The sequence below is a fragment of the Vicia villosa genome, unplaced genomic scaffold (genome assembly GCF_029867415.1).
Source record: "Vicia villosa cultivar HV-30 ecotype Madison, WI unplaced genomic scaffold, Vvil1.0 ctg.000353F_1_1, whole genome shotgun sequence".
In the NCBI taxonomy this organism is placed as follows: domain Eukaryota; kingdom Viridiplantae; phylum Streptophyta; class Magnoliopsida; order Fabales; family Fabaceae; genus Vicia; species Vicia villosa.
Window position 1 is genome coordinate 76,256 of NW_026705160.1, and position 18,541 is coordinate 94,796.

An 18,541-nucleotide genomic window follows, 5' to 3' on the forward strand; every position below is an offset into this window, starting at 1 on the left:
CATTTCTCATAATAACCAAGTGTTCTCACTTGAGTCGTCCCCATATATATATATATATATATATATATATATATATATATATATATATATATATATATATATATATATATATATATGCCAACTAATAAGTTGACTAATTTAATTAATTGGTGAAGATATTTTTTAGTTATATGTCTCCATTTTAAAACATGTATGTGTTAATATTTAATTGTTTTCTCCATTTTAAGTTTGAATATACTTATTGAGACACCGCTGGCTGAGATACGGTATTATATTCTCCCAGCCTCAAAATGATTTTGTCAACCTTCAAAAGATTAAATAATTATTTCTTTAACAAAATGATTGAAGTATTGAAAGTAAAAATATTAGCATGTGTGTACCGCTTAATTATACAGTATTGTTAGGGCATATATGTTTGGTAATTAGTTTGAAACCTCATTCGATGATGGAATTTCTAGTTTTCAATTCGGGAATTTATTGGTGCATTTATATAGGATGAAAAATATTATTGAAAATCCTAAAATATCTTTTGGATAAGTATATTTAAAAATATCTTCTTCAATTTTTTTTTATTTAAACGTTGAATTTAAAATGTTAGAAGTTATTTATGATATGCATATCCGAAAAAACTCTTCCTATACATTTTTCCCACCTTCACTATTTCGTTCATTTTCTTTCACTCAAAAACCAAAACCCTCTCCAAAACTTCAACCATTTTCAATCTATTTTTCGTCTCCAAACTAAGTTTCTAGTGGTCGATCATAACAAAGAGAGCATAGAAAGCTGCAATTTTATGTAAAGTCTCCTCATTTCATCTCCCATTTCACTAAATTGGTGCTGATTTGTTGGAGAAGAAACCTGCGTCACTTCGGATTTGCACTTCCGAAATCCACCAAACTTATTTCGAAAGTGCATATCCGAAATAATGTCTATCACATGAAAAAACTAGTTTTGACATAATGTATGTTTTACGCACATGTTAGGTATGGTGCACCCTGACATCATTGCCAGAGATACTGTAGAAGTTCCAGAGGAGGTCAACGAAGATGCTAAGCCAAAAGAAATGAATGACAAAGTTAAAACGATTGTCGTAGCGATAGATGTTCGACAATAATTTACAAATGAAATGACTTTCACTTCTCGTCAACATTTGCTTGAGTGGATCCAAATTGAGCTAGTAAACGCGGATTTGGTGTTGTGATAGCAAGGTTCGACAATGGCACTAGTAGAAGGCAAGCATTTGTTGTGATGAAATGCAAGAGGGGTGGGAAATATTTTCCAAAAATTCGGAAGTTAAAACATGATGACATGGGATCGAGAAAATGTGTGTCCGTTTATGTTGCGTGTATCTTGTAGGTTTGATGGTTTATGGAATTTTAGTGTCGTTTGTGGACTTCATAATCACACATTAGACACCAAGTTACACGGGCATCCAATTGTGTGTCAGCTAAATCCCGAAGAGAAGGAATCTATTTCAGAATTACCGATAATCAAAGTTGCACCGAGAAACATATTTGCCGATGTGAAACGAAAAAAAATCATAAAGTGTTTCAAATATCAAACAGGTATACAATGAACGTTACACATTGGACATCGCGAAAAAAGGTTTGAGGTCGGAAATGCTACAACTTTTCGAAAGTTCATATTCGAAAATTTAAAGCATCAGGGCTTATTTCGGAAGTGCATATCCGAAATATACACTGATAGCAAGATAAGATTTCTTGGGTCCTTATGGCTCCAAAAAGTCTATAAATATGGTCTCTATAGATTTTCATCAACATCAATAAAAAATGAATCAAATCTACCCTCACCTTGCTTTTGTTTACTTCATAAGTGGTTACCCGATGTCGTTTTAGGTTCTCACAAAGCTGATTTTGACACTGAACTCTCTCTTGCAATATCCGGAAAATCAGAAGGTACACAAGCTTGACTATCGTTCACCTTCGCTTGACGCCGAAGGAAAAGTAAAGTTCACCCTATTTGAGCTCAAGAACGATGACGATTTAGAGATTATATGGATAATTTTTCAACAATATTATTCGAAGGGTCTGATTGAGTTGGATGTGAAACTTCAAGTATGAATTGCTTTAGATGGAAGATAGCAAAAGCATAACTAATTTCTTCACCAGGGTTATGAAACTAGTTAATCAAATCAAGATATATGGAGAAGCGCTAACAATAGGAGTTGTTGTTTCAAAGATATTGAGGTATTTGATCCCTAAGTTCGACCACGTGGTGGTAGCCATAGAAGAATCGAAGGATTTGTCGAAATTAACAAAAGAAGAGCTTAAAGGGATGCTTGAATCTCATGAATAACGAATGGCTGAAAGAGTTGTAGGTAAGTCGAAGAGTGATGTGGCTTTGCAGGCTCAGTCGGAAAACGAAAATAAAGGCAAAGGAAGTTGGAATAGAAATAAAGGTAAAGGTGGCTACAACAATTCTACTGGTCGAAGTCAGCAAGAAGGAAGTTGGTCGAATTAGAGAAAATCCTCATACCAAAGCAAACAAAGAGGTGATGCTGCAGGCAGAGGAAGAGGTGGTGGTTGAAAGCCTGACAAGAGTCACATTCAGTGTTTCAATTGTTAGAAATATGGTCACTACTCTACAAAGTGTCCAGAAAATATTAAGGATCAAGAAAGTGATGCAAAGTTTGCAAAACAAGAAGAAGAAGAAGAAGAAGAAGAAGAGATGATGTTGATGGTCACAACAAAAGATGAAGATAAATTCAAGGACCAATGGTACTTGAATTCAAGATGCTCATCACACATGTCTGGAAGGAAAGATTGGTTTGTCAACATAAAGCCCTAAATGAAGAACATGATGAAATTCGCAAATGACAATACTCTAGTAGCTAAAGGTATTGGAGACGTTCTAATTATGAGGAAAGATGGAAAAAGGTCAGTAATTTCCAATGTGTTGTACATATCAGGCATGAAAAGTAGCTTGCTCAGCATTTGGCAGTTGGTTGAAAAGAACTACAAAGTGTCGATCGAAGACAAGATGATGAGAGTCGTCAACGCATGTGGAAGGTTAATCTTGAAGGCTCCTATGTCTCAAAATAAAACCTTCAAGATCGAACTCAATGTGATGGAGCACAAGTGCCTTTCGACTGCAGCTAGCAGAGATGAATCGATGTGGCACTATCGACTAGGTCATCTCAACTTCAAAGACATCAGAGACTTGAAAAGAAAGAATATGGTTTTAGGACTTCCAGAAATCGACATTCCAAACGAGGTATGTGAGGAATGTGTGCAGGCGAAGCAGAACAAGAATAGCTTCAGCAAGGATGCAAGAAGTAATTCGAAGGCTATTCTCAAAATTATATACTCTGATGTATGTGGTCCTATCCAGGTGGATTCGAATGGAGGTAACAAATACTTTGTTACATTCATAGATGATTTCAGTCGGAAACTATAGATTTACCTGATCAAGAAGAAAAGTGAAGTAATTAAGGTATTTGTCAAGTTTAAATCGATGGTCGAAAGACAAAGTGGGCGAAAGCTCAAGGTTATGAGAACTGATAGTGGTGGAGAATATGTGTCGAAAGACTTCGACATATTATGTGAGAAAGAAGGGATTGTGCATGAGGTGGTGACACTCTACACTCCACAGCAGAATGGAACTGTAGAAAGGAAGAATCTAACCATCATGAATATGGCAAGAAGTATGTTGAACGGAAAAATTTACCTAAAGAGTTTTTGGGTGAAGCTATGCCGACCGCAACATATATTCTGAACAGATGTCCGACGAAGAAGCAAGAAGGAATTACTCCAGAAGAATGTTGGTCTGGTGTGAAGCCTAGCTTGAGTCATTTGAAAGTATTTGGATCTATAGCACATAGACATGTTCCAGATCAGTTGAGAAGAAAACTTGATGACAAATTGAGTCAGATGATCCTAATAGGATATCATTCAACTAGAGGTTACAAGTTGTTCGACCTCGTGAATAAGAAAACTAAGATGATCTTAATGGGATTGTACTGAAAATGTCAAGAAAGATTCAGTGGGAATCTTACTCGAAGAACCAGAAACTCTAGTCGAAAGAGAATTTCGACAATAGAAGGTTAGAGATCAACCAAGTACAAGAAGACCTTAGAGAACAAGAGACATGCCTGCAAGGTAGAAAGATTGTGTGATTACATCAGATGATGTGGTCAATGATGAAGGTGAGCTAGTACATTATGATTTCTACGCAGATGTCGAACCTGTCAATGCAACTGAGGCATTGAAGGATTCAAAGTGGGTGAAAGCTATGATTGAAGAATTAAAATCCATCAAAGACAACAACACTTGGTCACTTGTCGAATTGCCTCAAGGAAAAAAGGCAATTGATGTCAAGTGGATATACAAAGTGAAGATGAAAGGGGAAATAACTCGACGCAAAGTGAGGCTCGTGGCGAAGGATTTCTTCAGAAGGAAGGAATCGACTTCGATGAAGTTTTTGCACCTATTGCTAAGATCGAAACAATCAGGTTGGTTGTTGGTCTAGCAGAAATAAACAGTTGGCACATATGTCAGATGGATGTTAAGTGCGCATTCCTTAATGGACCCTTAGACGAAGAAGTCTATGTTGTACAACTAGTTGGAATTGTGAACATGGCGAAGAGAGAAAGGTGTACAAGCTTCATAAAGCCCTGTATGGATTGAAACAAGCTCCAAGAGCTTGGAATAAAAAGATCGACGGTTTCCTAAGGGAGAAGGAATTTGTGAAGTGCACAATTGAACATGGAGTATATGTAAGAAGAAGCAAGAATGAATTGCTTATACTATGTCTCTATGTCGATGACTTGTTGATAATAGGTAGCTGCAAGAAAGAGATCGAAGATTTCAAAGGTGATCTCAGCAAGGAATTCGAAATGTCAGATCTGGGCAACATTTCATATTTCCTTGGAATCGTATTCTACAAGAGTAATAGCGGCTTGATGATGCATCAAAGATGATATGCAACACAATGAATTACTCTCAAGTGAATTACTTTCAACACAATGAATTAGGTGGTGTGTTGAAAGTAATTCCTTGTGTTAAGCAGTTTGTTCGATAGAGACAAGGGAGTGTCGAAAAGATTTGATTTTGTTTAGAAGTATGGAAACAATTTGTTATACACAGATTTGTTTTAGATCTAGATAGATTTAATTTAGATTTAAAATAGATTTGATTTAGTTCCAAAATAGGTAATTTGGGCTTTTATAGTTTTAGACTTTGCCTTAGGTAGCAAGCTAACCTAAATCTATAAATAGGGAGTAATCCTCATTATTTTATAATCAATTCAATTGAGTTATATTCACAGAATTTGCAGTTGTAAGTGAATAACAAAGTTTTCCATAGTTTGTAGGCAGAGAGTTACTTTGTAGAAACCCTAATTTTTTTTCTTCTTTTAATATCCTTTCTTATTTTCATCGTCATTACGTGAGTGGTAACAATTTTGTTCATCAATATTGATAGAAATTCAAGATAAATATTGGTGGATTTCCTACAAAAACCACTATTTATCAATGCACCACACATTACATAGATACGGATGAATGGGTAATGGCTTGGTTGGGAAATTAAGAAACAGAGTTACGGGGAGCTGGGTTTGAACATAGCACCAAAGTTACTGGGTTTGAACATAGCACCAAACCTAACTTGAAAAATGAAATGACCATTCATAAAACAAACTAGTATGCAATAAAAAAAATATAAAAATGTTAGAGATAGAGACAAAATGATAAAGAATATTGATTAAATTCCTTATCATTAATTCATATTATAATTAATTAATTAATTAATTAATTCAACAAATTTATATTAAATTATTCATAAATTTAATTGATCGACTAAATTAAACTATTTTATTCATAAATCTAAAGAAAATTTTGATCCAAAGATAGAGACAAAATGATAAAAAATATTGATTAAATTCCTTATCATTAATTCATATTATAATTAAATCAACAAATTTGTATTATATTATTCATAAATTGAAGTGATTGACTAAATTAACCTATTTTATCACAAATCTAAAGAAAATTTTGATCCGAATTTGAAAACTTCAAATGTAAAATTCTTTGATTTGATTTCACCTAACAAAGTAAAATTCATTGACGTATCAAAATTTTCAACTTCGTTGACTAGTCCATTAGAGTGTTCAGACTGTTAGATCAACAAGAAAACAATCAAAAGCAAAAAGCTCAAACAAACATAACAAACTTCAATAACTTCAACTCTTTCTGATCCTAACTGAAATGTTTCAGCTCCTCTTTCTCTTCGTCTGCCTTACCTCAATAACTTCAACATCAACATCACTATCTCCAACTTACAATGATATTTACTGTCCAAACAACACAACTTTCGATTCCAACAACAAAACAATACTCAGATCAAATCTCAATGTCCTCCTCTCCTCTCTCGTCACCAACGCCACGCTAGGCGGAGCGGATTTCTACTCAACCTTCATGGGATTGGGAACAACCAACGTTGTCAACGGTGTTTTCCTCTGCCGCGGTGACGTTAACTCCACCATGTGTCAGAATTGTGTAACCACCGCAGCCACAGATATAACACGCCTCTGTCCTAACAAAACGGAGTCGATTATATGGTACGACGAATGCATGCTGCGTTACACTAACCGATATTTTAGTCCCACCAGTATCGTCCCAAGAGCGAATTTGAACAACGGGAAGAACATCACTACCTCGAAATTGGATAGCTTTAATGGAAAGTTGTTAAGTTTCTTGGATAGGTTGGCTACAGAAGCTGCAAATTCTCAGACAACAATGCAATTCGCGACTGGAGAAGATAACTTCAACTTAAGCATAAGCAGCTCTTTGGTTTATGGGTTGGCGCAGTGTGTCAATGGATTGACGAAGGTTGAGTGTGAGGGGTGTTTAGTAAATGCGTCGAGAACTCTTCTTACATGTTGTGAAGGAAAACAAGGTGCTAGAGCTCTTCTAGCGTGGTGTAATATCAGATATGATTCCTACAAGTTTTACAATACAACCGATGATTCATCTTCGCTTCCTCCTCCTTCCGGTAAGACGTCTCATTAGTTCGATCTCTAGTCCAATTTTTTAAACATTGTATTCAACTATTAAATATAATTATTGTCTATGTAGGAAAGAACAAGTCTGGGTCAAAAACAAGAACGGTCTTGATTGTCGTTATTGTTACCGGGTCAACAATTCTGTTATGTTTAGGCTGCTATTTCCTCATGAGAAGATTAGCTTGGAAGAAATATAAAACTCTTATGAGAGAAAATTGTAAGTAAAAAAAAAGGCTAATTAAGTCAACTCCCATTTCTTAACAGCTTTGCTTACGTTTTAAGATTCATGTATATTTATTCTTCCAGTTGGTGATGAAAGTGCGGCGTTGGAGTCACTGCAATATAGTTTAGCGACAGTTGAAGCAGCCACAAAGAAATTTTCATCAGAGAATAAAATAGGCAGGGGAGGATTTGGAGAGGTTTACAAGGTAACACATCATAAACAGAAGTGAAAGTATGGTGCATTTATACTTTTATTTTCACTAAGTTAATCAATTGGTTACGATTTCAGGGTATTCTTATAGATGGAAGACAAATAGCTGTGAAAAAGCTATCTCTGAGTTCAGGACAAGGTGCAGTAGAGTTCATAAATGAGGTTTTACTAATAGCCAAACTTCAGCATAGAAATTTGGTAACCTTAGTAGGCTTTTGCTTGGAAGACCAAGAGAAAATGCTCATTTACGAATACGTGCCCAACAAAAGTCTTGATTACTTTCTATTTGGTAATTCACCTGTTTGAATGTATTGATTTTGGTAGAATAGTGTTCGATATTTTACTCACTTTAATAAATGTTTGGTGATGTATTGATAGATCGTAACAAGACTAGATTACTACAGTGGTTTGAACGTTATAAAATCATCGAAGGAATTGCACATGGCATACATTATCTACACAACCATTCAAGGTTGAAGATTATTCATCGCGATCTCAAACCTAGTAATGTATTGTTAGATGATAATATGAATCCTAAAATATCTGATTTCGGCATGGCAAGATTGGTTGCCCTAGATCAAGATCAGGGAAGTACAAACAGAATTGTTGGAACATAGTAAGTTTGTGGACATGATATTCATTTGACAACAAGAACTAAGTGGTTTAATTTTTATTAATTTAATCGATGTTTTGTTATTATAGTGGCTATATGTCTCAAGAATATGCAATGCATGGACAATTTTCAGAAAAATCAGACGTATTCAGTTTTGGAGTCATAATTTTGGAGATAATTAGTTCCAAAAGGAATGCCCGTTCTCTTTTATCAGATAGCGACGATGACCTATTGAGCCATGTGAGTATTGATTTTCAATAATTCATTTATTTATTTTATATATATCAAAAGAAGCATATAGAGGATGATAGTTATAATATCGAATTCAACAAATTATTACAGGCTTGGAAACAATGGATGAATCATACACCATTAGAACTAGTAGACCAAGATATAAAAGAATCATGCAACCATAGTGAATTGGTCAAGTGTATTCAAATTGGATTATTATGTGTTCAAGAGAAACCTGACGATAGACCTACAATGGCAACAATTGTTTCGTATCTCACTAGCCCTTCCGCGGAGTTGCCATTTCCAAGAGAGCTGACAGAGTCTATGCGCAGTGGAATACTGCAAAAGATTGTAAGAGAAGGGTTTAGTTCGACTTCTATATCAACATTCAATGAAATAAGTACATCAGTAAGTTCTGCATTTTCTGCCACTGCTTAGAAGTTAGAATTCATGTAAATTTGTTACTTCCAAATTTTGTGTTGTATATTGCATATATCATGTTTGAATTGAATCACAATAATTTTTAAATATCGATGATTCAAATTACCTTGAAGCCGATGCGGTTAACAGAAAGTTTGTGTTTACTGCACTTTTTTTTTTATCAAAGTTCAGAGAATGCTGACAAATGCACTTACAGATTTTTCACCTGGGAAATCCTCACATGAGTAGCAGAATTTGAATCTAGTTATACCTTTGTAATTACCGAAAATACATATTATGCAATATAGCTGAAGAAAGAAGATGAGATGATGGACTCACAGTTTACATCTTGGACAATCTTCTTAGCAATTGTCACATTCAGAAAACATCTGCTTGAAATCTCCCATTATATAGTCTTGGATTTCCTTAGAAAATAGAAATGTGGAATTTAAAAGTATCTCAATCTCGGTAAAGTGGACACCGCATTCTTAATGTCTCGAATAGTTAAGTTATAACACCCAAACAAATCCAAGATCTCGAGGTTAGGACTTAGGACACCCCTGACATATTGATTTGAGTCCTTTAGCTGTAAGTCCTAAGAAACTAATCTCTAACCACTCAAGATGTGGCAAAGAATTAGCAACGGCAGCAGCTTCAGAATCGGCTTCTTGCATACGAGCAATTAGAAAATTGTTGGGAACAACCTCATTGTGTTGGGATGGATGAAACCGATACTTATTCCTCATGTTTCTCTTCAGAACCTTGAGGTTGAAGCAATTCCTTCCAAGCAGCACAAATGACTCATGGGTTATTTCAGAGCAATTGCTGATGTCCAATTCCCTTAAATTTGGACACCCAAGAGAAATCTTAGAGATACAATCATCACTAACATAGCAATTTCTGATTGATAGCACCTCAAGATTTGGACATCTGTATTGAAATGCAGTTCAATCATGTTATTAAAATCATAACTAGCACTACAGATGTGTATTAAAATTTGGAAGAAATTTTGTACCTTTGGGCAACAAGATCAAGAGAGCGATCAGAACAATGCCGAATACAAATCTGGGTGAGGAAGATGTGAGTCGATTGAACAACAGATCGAAGCATGGAGTCGACTTAGACTTGAATTTGCGGGTCGATAAGAGAGGGAACTTGCGCGACAAGTCAAAGTAGGGTTCGAGGTTGAATACAGAGTGAAGAGAGGGTTCCTTGAAGGCGCTGAACCATGACTTGCAAACCAACATTGCACCAAGCCATTGATCCCTTGCGCTGAGTCGTGACAGAATGTTAACGAGACAGTCCCGAGTTAACTCAGCCCACTCGGCATTGCTTTCTTCCATGTTATTTAATTAACACTTTCAAGTTCGGTAACTTGCAAATGCTTCTTAAAAGTTAAATTAGATCGTGAGCTTTTAAAATTAATTTTATTCAAAATTTTATGACATTTATTTTAATTAAATTAATCTCGTTAAATTAACTTTATTGATAGTTGTATATGACATCAGATGTAACTGCAAACTAAAATAGTTATGTTTTTTTTTTGAAATCTTGATATCCATTTGCGGGAGTCTCGTTGACTTGACTGACCCAACACATAAATTATTTGCATCTAGAGAGATTCGAATTTAAGATCTGAGAGGAGCATACTCTTAAGGCTCAAGCCCCAATCGCTAGATCAATCCATAGAAGTTACTAAAATTATGTATATCAACAGTATATTTTATCAAAAAGAAATTTGCTTTATCAAATAGCGACGTCCTAACATGCCTTTTTTGTCAAATGATTATGACGAGGCAGCTTCTTTTCTTTTATTGAAATTTAATTTGAATTACAAAATAACATTCATTGAAGTTTCAAAATTTTCAACTTCATTGACTAGTCCATTAGAGTGTTCAGACTCCTAGATCAAATAAAAAAACAATCAAAAGGAAAAAAGCACAAACATATAACAAACATAACAAACTTCAACTTTTTCTGCTCCTACGTCCTACCTGAAATGCTTCGGCTACTCTTTCTGTTCGTGTTCCTTACCGCAATAACTTCATTAGCATCATCACTATCTCCAACTTACAATGATATTTACTGTCCAAACAACGCAACCTTCGAATCCAACAACAACACAGTACTCAAATCAAATCTCAATGTCCTACTCACCTCTCTCGTCGCCAACGCCACGATAGGCGGCGCTGATTTCTACTCAACCTTCATGGGATTGGGAACAACCAACGTTGTCAGCGGTGTTTTCCTCTGCCGCGGTGACGTTAACTCCACCATGTGTCAGAATTGTGTAACCACTGCAGCTACAGATATAACACGCCTCTGTCCTAACAAAACGGAGTCGATTATATGGTATGACGAATGCATGCTGCGTTACACTAATCGTTACTTTAGCCCCACCAGTATCGTGCCAAGAGCAAATTTGAACGATGACAAGAACATCACTACCTTGAAATTGGATACCTTTAATGGATTGTTGTTGAGTTTCTTGGGTACGTTGGCTGCAGAAGCTGCAAATTCTCTGACAGCAAAGCAATTCGCGACTGGAGAAGAGAGCTTCGACTTTAGAAGCAACTCTTTGGTTTATGGGTTGGCGCAGTGTGTCAAGGGATTGACGATTGTTCAGTGTGACGAATGTTTAGTAAATGCTTCGAGAACTCTTCTTACATGTTGTGAAGGAAAACAAGGTGCTAGAGCTCTTCTTGCATGGTGTAATATCAGATATGATTCCTACAAGTTTTACGATACAACCGATGATTCATCTTCGCTTCCACCTCCACCTTCCGGTAAGAGGTCTCGTTTGTTCGATCTCTAGTCCAATTTTTAAAGATTGCATTCAACAAATAAAAATAATTATTGTTTATGCAGGAAAGAACAAGTCCGGGTCAACAACAAGAACGGTCTTGATTGTTGTTATTGTTACCGGGTCAACAATTCTACTTTGCTTAGGCTGCTATTTCCTCATCAGAAGATCAGCTTGGAAGAAATATAAAACTCTTATGAGAGAAAATTGTAAGTAAAAAAAAGTTTAATTCAGTCAACTCTCATTTCTAAAAAGCTTTGCCTACATTTAAGATTCATGTATATTTATTCTTCCAGTTGGTGATGAAAGTGCGGCGTTACAGTCACTGCAGTATAGTTTAGCCACAGTTGAAGCAGCCACAAAGAAATTTTCATCAGAGAATAAAATAGGCAAGGGAGGATTTGGAGAGGTTTACAAGGTAACACATCAAAAACAGAAGTGAAATTATAGTGCATTAGTGCTTTTTTTTCGCTAAGTTTATAGATTGGTTACGATTTCAGGGTAATCTTATAGATGGAAGGCAAATAGCTGTGAAAAAGCTATCTCTGAGTTCAGGACAAGGTGCAGGAGAGTTCATAAATGAGGTTTTACTAATAGCCAAACTTCAGCATAGAAATTTGGTAACCTTAATAGGCTTTTGCTTGGAAGACCAAGAGAAAATGCTCATTTACGAATACGTGCCCAACAAAAGTCTCGATTACTTTCTATTTGGTAATTCAACTGTCTGTATGTATTGATTTTGGTAGAATAATGTTCGATATTTTTCTCTCTATAATGAGTGTTTGTTGATGTATTGATAGATAGCCACAAGACTAGATTACTACACTGGTTTGAGCGTTATAAAATCATCAAAGGGATTGCGCATGGAATACATTATCTACACAACCATTCAAGGTTGAAGATTATTCATCGTGATCTCAAACCTAGTAATGTATTGTTAGATGATAATATGAATCCTAAAATATCTGATTTCGGCATGGCAAGAATGGTGGCTCTAGATCAAGATCGGGGAAGTACAAATAGAATTGTTGGAACATAGTAAGTCTCTGGACTTGATATGCATTTGACAACAAGAACTTCATGGTTTTATTTTTATTAATTTAATTGATGTTTTGTTATTATAGTGGCTATATGTCGCCAGAATATGCAATGCATGGACAATTTTCAGAAAAATCAGACGTATTCAGTTTTGGAGTCATAATTTTGGAGATAATTAGTTCAAAAACGAATACCCGTTCTCTTTTATTTGATAGCGACGATGACCTCTTGGGTCATGTAAGTATTGGTTTTCGATAATTCATTTTTTTTATGAAAAGAAGTATAAAAAGGATGATATTTATAATATCTAATTCAATAAATTATTACAGGCTTGGAAACAATGGATGAATCAAACACCATTAGAACTAGTAGACCAAGATATAAAAGAATCATGCAACCATAGTGAATTGGTTAAGTGTATTCAAATTGGTTTATTATGTGTTCAAGAGAAACATGATGATAGACCTACAATGGCAACAATTGTTTCGTATCTCACTAGCCCTTCCGCGGAGTTGCCATTTCCAAGAGAGCTGACAGAGTCTACGCGCAGTGAAATTTTGCCAAAGATGGTAGGAGGGGAGTTAAGTTCGACTTCTATATCAACTTTCAATGGAATAAGTTCATAGGTAAGTTCTGCATTCTCTGCCACTGCTTAGAAGTTAGAATTCATGTAATATGTTACTTCCAAATCTTAAGTTATATATATATATTCAAGTTTTTAAATGTCGATAATTCAAGTTACCTTGAAGCCTATGCAGTTAACAGAAAGTTTGTGTTTAGTGCACTCTTTTTTATCAAAATTCAGAGAATGCTGACAGATGTACTTACAGATTTTCCACCAGCGAGATCCTCACATTGGTAGCAGAATTTCAATCCAGTTATCCCTTTGTAATTACCGAAAATATATATTTAGCAATATAGATGTAGAAAGAAGATGAGATGATGGACTCGCAGTTTACATCTTGCACCATCTCCTTAGCAATTGTCACTGTTTGAAATCTCCCATCTTATAGTCTCGGATTTCCTTATAAAATAGGAATCTGGAATTTCAAAGTGTTTCAATCACAACAAACTGGACACCCCATAATGTCTCAATTAGTTAAGTTATAGCACCCAAACAAATCCAAGAGCTCGAGGTTAGGACACCCCTGACATATTGATTTGAGTCCTTTAGCTGATAAATCGTAAGAATGCAATCTCTAACCACTTTAGATGAGGCAAAGAATTAGCAATGAAAGCAGCTTCCGAATCGTCTTCTTAAATGCAAGCAATTAGAAAATCGTCGGGTACAATCTCATTGTCTTGTAATGGATCAAAACCGATACATAGTATTCCTCACATTTCTCTTCATAACCTTTTCTTTCAATCAACACAAATGACTCATGGGTTACTTCAGAGCAATTGCTTATGTCCAATTCCGTTAAATTTGGACACCCAAAAGAAGTCTTAGAGATACAATCATCACTAACATTGCAATTTCTGATTGATAATACCTTAAGATTTGGACATCTGAAATGCAGTTGAATCATGTTATTAAAATCATCACTACAAATGTTTCTAATAAAAATTGTTATTTATTAAAGTATAGTAAAACTAGATAAAACTCTTGCATTATTAGTAACATGAAGAAATTGGGAAGAAAATTTGTACCTTTGGGCAACGAGATCAAGAGAACGATCAGAACAACGCTGAATACAAATCTGGGTGAGGAAGATGTAAGTCGATTGGACAACAGATTAAAGCACTGAACCATGATAAGAGAGTTAACTTGCGCGACAAGTCAAAGAAGGGTTCGAGGTTGAATACAGAGTGAAGAGAAGGTTCCTTGAAGCACTGAACCATGATCCTTTGCGCTGAGTCGTCACAGAATGTTAATCAAACAGTCCCGAGTGCGCTCGGCCCACTCGGCATTGCTTTGTTCCATCTTCTTTTTAACTAAAACATTCAAGTTTGGTAACATGCAAATGCTTCCTAGAAGTTAAATTAGGTAATGAGGTTATGAGGGTGTGTTTGATTCGAGGAAATACGAGGTATAAAAGAGTAATTTTATTTATCTACTTCCTCAGTTCTTTTATAAGTGTCTTTTTTAAGGAAAATATTATTTCTTTTTTAAGTATCATTTCAAAGGTAAAAAAAGGAATAATGATAGTAGTTTTGTCAAAATTATTCCTAATTATTTATATTTATTATAGAGAGAAAAAAAAGTAAAAGAAATTATTAAAAAATTTAAGAGTATTATAAAAAAAAAAGTAATCATTGTTTAAGAATAACAATAATTATTAGTTGTGTTAATATGTGTTAAAAAATACTCCCTCCATCTCATTTTAAGGTTGTTTCTCACAAATTAAAAAAAGTATTGATTGAATCAATAAAATTAATATTTTTACAAAATTACCGTTAATTTATATTGATTGTTGTATATTGCTATAATTTAAAAAGAGTGTAGACAATAATTATTAGGAGTAAAATTGGTAAAAATAAATTAATATTATATTGGAAAAATAAAAAGACTATTATTGAGATTTTTTTTGGCTAAAAAGTCCCTTATTTTAGAATAAAAGGAGTAGAAAAAATGACACTTAAAAAATAAGTATATGTTTGGATTAAATACACTTGATGATTGTGATTAAAAATTTATTTTTTAATAGCTGGAAAAGGATAATTAGACTATTTTATTAATTAATTTGTTTTTAATAATTAATATTTAATAATTTTAATTAAATATTTTTAAAATTAATTAATAAAAATGTTGAAACACCCGATTAACAATTTATTTTGTATTTATAAATTATATAAATATTTATAATATTGATTAAAATTTGGATGAGGGACAAAAGATAACTCTTATTTTTAAAAAAATAAAAAAAAACCAATGTCAGCGCAGCAACCCACAATAGCTTCTCAGGAAGTTAGACATTTTTTACAATGATTTTCCGGAACTAGAATGACCTCAACTCAGTCTTAAAGTATTGAATTATATTGATGAGCCGCCTATAAGAAGAAATGAATAAACTCCAACTACGTGAATATAACTCCACAGAACTGAGGGTGTACACAAATCCAATTTGTCCCGGAGGTTTGATTGAGAAGGCGGCGGTCCGAAATCACTTTGCTTCTAAATTTGTTGAGTTAGAGGAAGATAGATTGAATTTAGACGGTATTCCTTTCAAGAGTATAAGCGTGGTTGATCGTGTTTCCCTTGAAAGGCCTTTTGAAGAAGATGAAATCAAGGAAGCTATTTGGGGTTGTGGGAGTGATAAAAGTCCGGGTCCCGATGGTTTTTCTTTTATGTTCATTAAGAGATGTTGGTTCTTTCTAAAGGAGGATTTTGTGCGGTTCTTCAATCATTTTTATGGGGGAGGAACGTTATCAAAGGCTATTATTTCTTCGTTCTTGACTTTGGTTCCAAAATCCATTAACCCGGTGGGGTTGGATGATTATAGGCCCATTTGTTTGGTCGGGTGCATGTATAAGGCTATCTCAAAGCTTTTAGCGGGGAGATCGAAAAAAGTTTTGAATTTGATTATATCGCCGTGTCAAAGTGCCTTTGTTCGGGGAAGACATCTTTTAGATGGGGTATTGGTAGCTAATGAAGTGGTGGATTTTTCGAAGCAAGAAGGAAGAGGGTACTTGTTATTCAAAGTCGATTTTGAAAAGGCATACGATAGAGTTTCTTTGAATTTCCTAAGATATATGTTGGTTAGGATGGGGTTTGGAGGTAAGTGGCGGAGATGGATGGAGATGTTGATTTTTCGTAGTTCTATGTCCGTTATGGTGAATGGTAGTCCGACTAAGGATTTTGAGGTGGAGAAGGGTTTGAGGCAAGGTGATCCGTTATCCCCATTCCTTTTTGTGTTGGCGGCGGAGGGTTTAGCGGGTCTTGTTAGGAAATCGGGTGACATTGGTGAATTTAAAGGCATGGACATTAATGGGGGTTGCATGATAGACATTTTACAATTTGCGGATGATACTCTTTTGGTGGGGGGAAGTTCTTGGAGGCAAGTGTGGGCGATCAAGGCGGTTCTTAGGGCGTTCGAGTTGGTATCGGGGCTAGGTATCAACTATCACAAAAGTAAGTAGATCGGTATTAATGTGAGCGCTAATTTTTTGGAGGCCGCATCTTATGTTTTGTCTTGCAAAGTGGAAGGGAGTTCTTTTACTTTTCTTGGAATTAAGGTGGGGTGTAATCCGCGGAAAAATGAGTCTTGGACTCATCTTGTTTCCAAGATTAGGAGGAGGTTATCGGGTTGGAAAAATCGATTCTTAAGCTTGGGAGGAAGAATCACTTTAGTGAAATCGGTTCTTAGTTCTCTTTCTATTTTCACAATGTCGTTCTACAAAATGCCATCTTCGGTGGTTAAGGAAGTGGGGAGGATTCAAAATAATTTCTTATGGGGTGGGGGTTCGGGAGAGAGAAAGAAGACTTTTTGGGTTAGTTGGAAGAACGTTTGTCTTCCGACCTCTAAAGGTTGCCTTGGTATTAAAGATGTCGGTGTTTTCAACCTTGCTCTTCTTTATAAATGGCGGTGGAGGATTTTAGAAGGGGGAGAAGCGCCTTGGTACAAATTGCTAAAAGCTCGGTATGGTGATTTGGTAATGAATTCCTTTTGTGGAGGTATGTCTTCTTCTCTTAGCACTACTTCTTCTTTTTTCTTCTTCGGTGTGGTGGAAAGATTTGATTTCTATTGGTAATGTTTCGGTTGAAGACCCGATTGAGTTGAATAGTAGGTTTGTGATTGGGAATGGATTTATCACTCCGTTTTGGGAATCTCGTTGGGTGGATAATTACTGTTTGAAGGAGCTTTTTCCAAAGTTGTTTTCGGTCTCTTGTTTGAGACGGGTGGCGGTAGCTAGTATGGGTTGTTGGGTTAATGGGGAGTGGAAGTGGGGGAATTTTGGGGTTGATTTGGGTGTTGACACTGATTCGTTGGTGGCGGCGGAGCATGCATCGCTCCATGTTTTGTTGATAGGCCGTAATGTACATTTGGAAGGGAGAGACAAGGTGGAGTGGTGTGGTTCGGGGGGAGGTTCATTTTCAGTGGCTTCTTGTTATGATTTTATGGCCGGTTATAGGTATCCGTTTGGTCCTTCTAATAGATTCGATGGCGTTAAGGATCTAATTTGGAAGGTTCATGTACCTTTCAAAATTAAGGTTTTTGGTTGGAGGCTAATTATTAATAGGCTTCCAACAAAGGATTTATTGATGTTTAGGGGTATTTCTTTGTCGATAGAGAATTCGAAGTGTGCATTTTGTGGTATAATTCCGGAGAGTTGTGATCATTCTTTTTTCAAGTGCGATAAGGCGAGGGCGGTGTGGAGTGAGATAGCGGCTTGGGTTGGAAAGCCGGTGAATGGTGTGGAAGAAGAATGCTTACCAAGTTTCATGGATTGGTACCTCTTTTGTAAAAAAAAAAAGTGAAAGAAGGTAGATGTGGTGTGATATGGTTAGCTATATTGTGGATTTTTTGGTCATCTAGGAACGGCTTTTGCTTCCGCAATGAAGGTTAGGTTGTTGATAATACGGTTTGGAATATAAAGTCTTTGTTATGGAAATGGTCGTTTTTTGGAGAAATTACGCATCCAATATATAGTTTCTATGAGTTTACAAAAGATCCTTTGTATTTCCTCTGATAACTATATTTGGCTTGTATTTTCTTTTCGGCGGATTTTTTGTTTTTGTTCCGCCTCTCGTGTAAACAGGTTTGAGAACCCTTAGTTCTCCTATTAATTCCATCTTGCTTACACAAAAAAAAAAACTTTTAGTCTTTTTATGTTGCGATAAAAAATTCCATCATATGCAAAACACCTTACAGTAGAAAGTGCAAGAAAAGAAAACAAATAAAACCAATAGATAACAGAACAAATGGAACCAAAATTAATATCAGAAAAGACCATCAAAATTAATTATCACTTTGCAAATACAGTGGCACAAGGTTTATCTCCGACATTCTAGTTGTTCACCTTTAAAGGTGAAACCCACCCT

General features: G+C 35.5%; 3 protein-coding genes across 3 annotated transcripts; 2 read left to right on the forward strand and 1 right to left on the reverse strand.

Annotated features, from left to right (window-relative positions):
- The first annotated feature begins 6,138 nt into the window (after positions 1-6,138).
- Positions 6,139-8,873, forward strand: LOC131627263 (cysteine-rich receptor-like protein kinase 10). Its single transcript, XM_058898099.1, has 7 exons — positions 6,139-7,010; positions 7,094-7,237; positions 7,327-7,448; positions 7,532-7,742; positions 7,832-8,069; positions 8,156-8,306; positions 8,409-8,873. Exons 1-7 carry the CDS (start codon positions 6,224-6,226, stop codon positions 8,733-8,735), a joined length of 1,980 nt encoding a protein of 659 aa, XP_058754082.1. The 5' UTR covers positions 6,139-6,223; the 3' UTR covers positions 8,736-8,873.
- Positions 8,874-9,259: 386 nt separating this feature from the next.
- LOC131627278 (F-box protein SKIP1-like) lies at positions 9,260-10,060 on the reverse strand. The gene is made up of 2 exons (XM_058898117.1): positions 9,963-10,060; positions 9,260-9,647 (listed from the first exon to the last, which is right to left on the reverse strand). The coding sequence occupies exons 1-2, from the start codon at positions 10,058-10,060 to the stop codon at positions 9,260-9,262; spliced, it is 486 nt and encodes a 161-aa protein (XP_058754100.1).
- A 462-nt stretch (positions 10,061-10,522) lies between these two features.
- Positions 10,523-14,707, forward strand: LOC131627264 (cysteine-rich receptor-like protein kinase 10). The gene is made up of 7 exons (XM_058898100.1): positions 10,523-11,503; positions 11,586-11,729; positions 11,817-11,938; positions 12,021-12,231; positions 12,321-12,558; positions 12,645-12,795; positions 12,888-14,707. Exons 1-7 carry the CDS (start codon positions 10,717-10,719, stop codon positions 13,182-13,184), a joined length of 1,950 nt encoding a protein of 649 aa, XP_058754083.1. The 5' UTR covers positions 10,523-10,716; the 3' UTR covers positions 13,185-14,707.
- Positions 14,708-18,541: the final 3,834 nt, after the last annotated feature.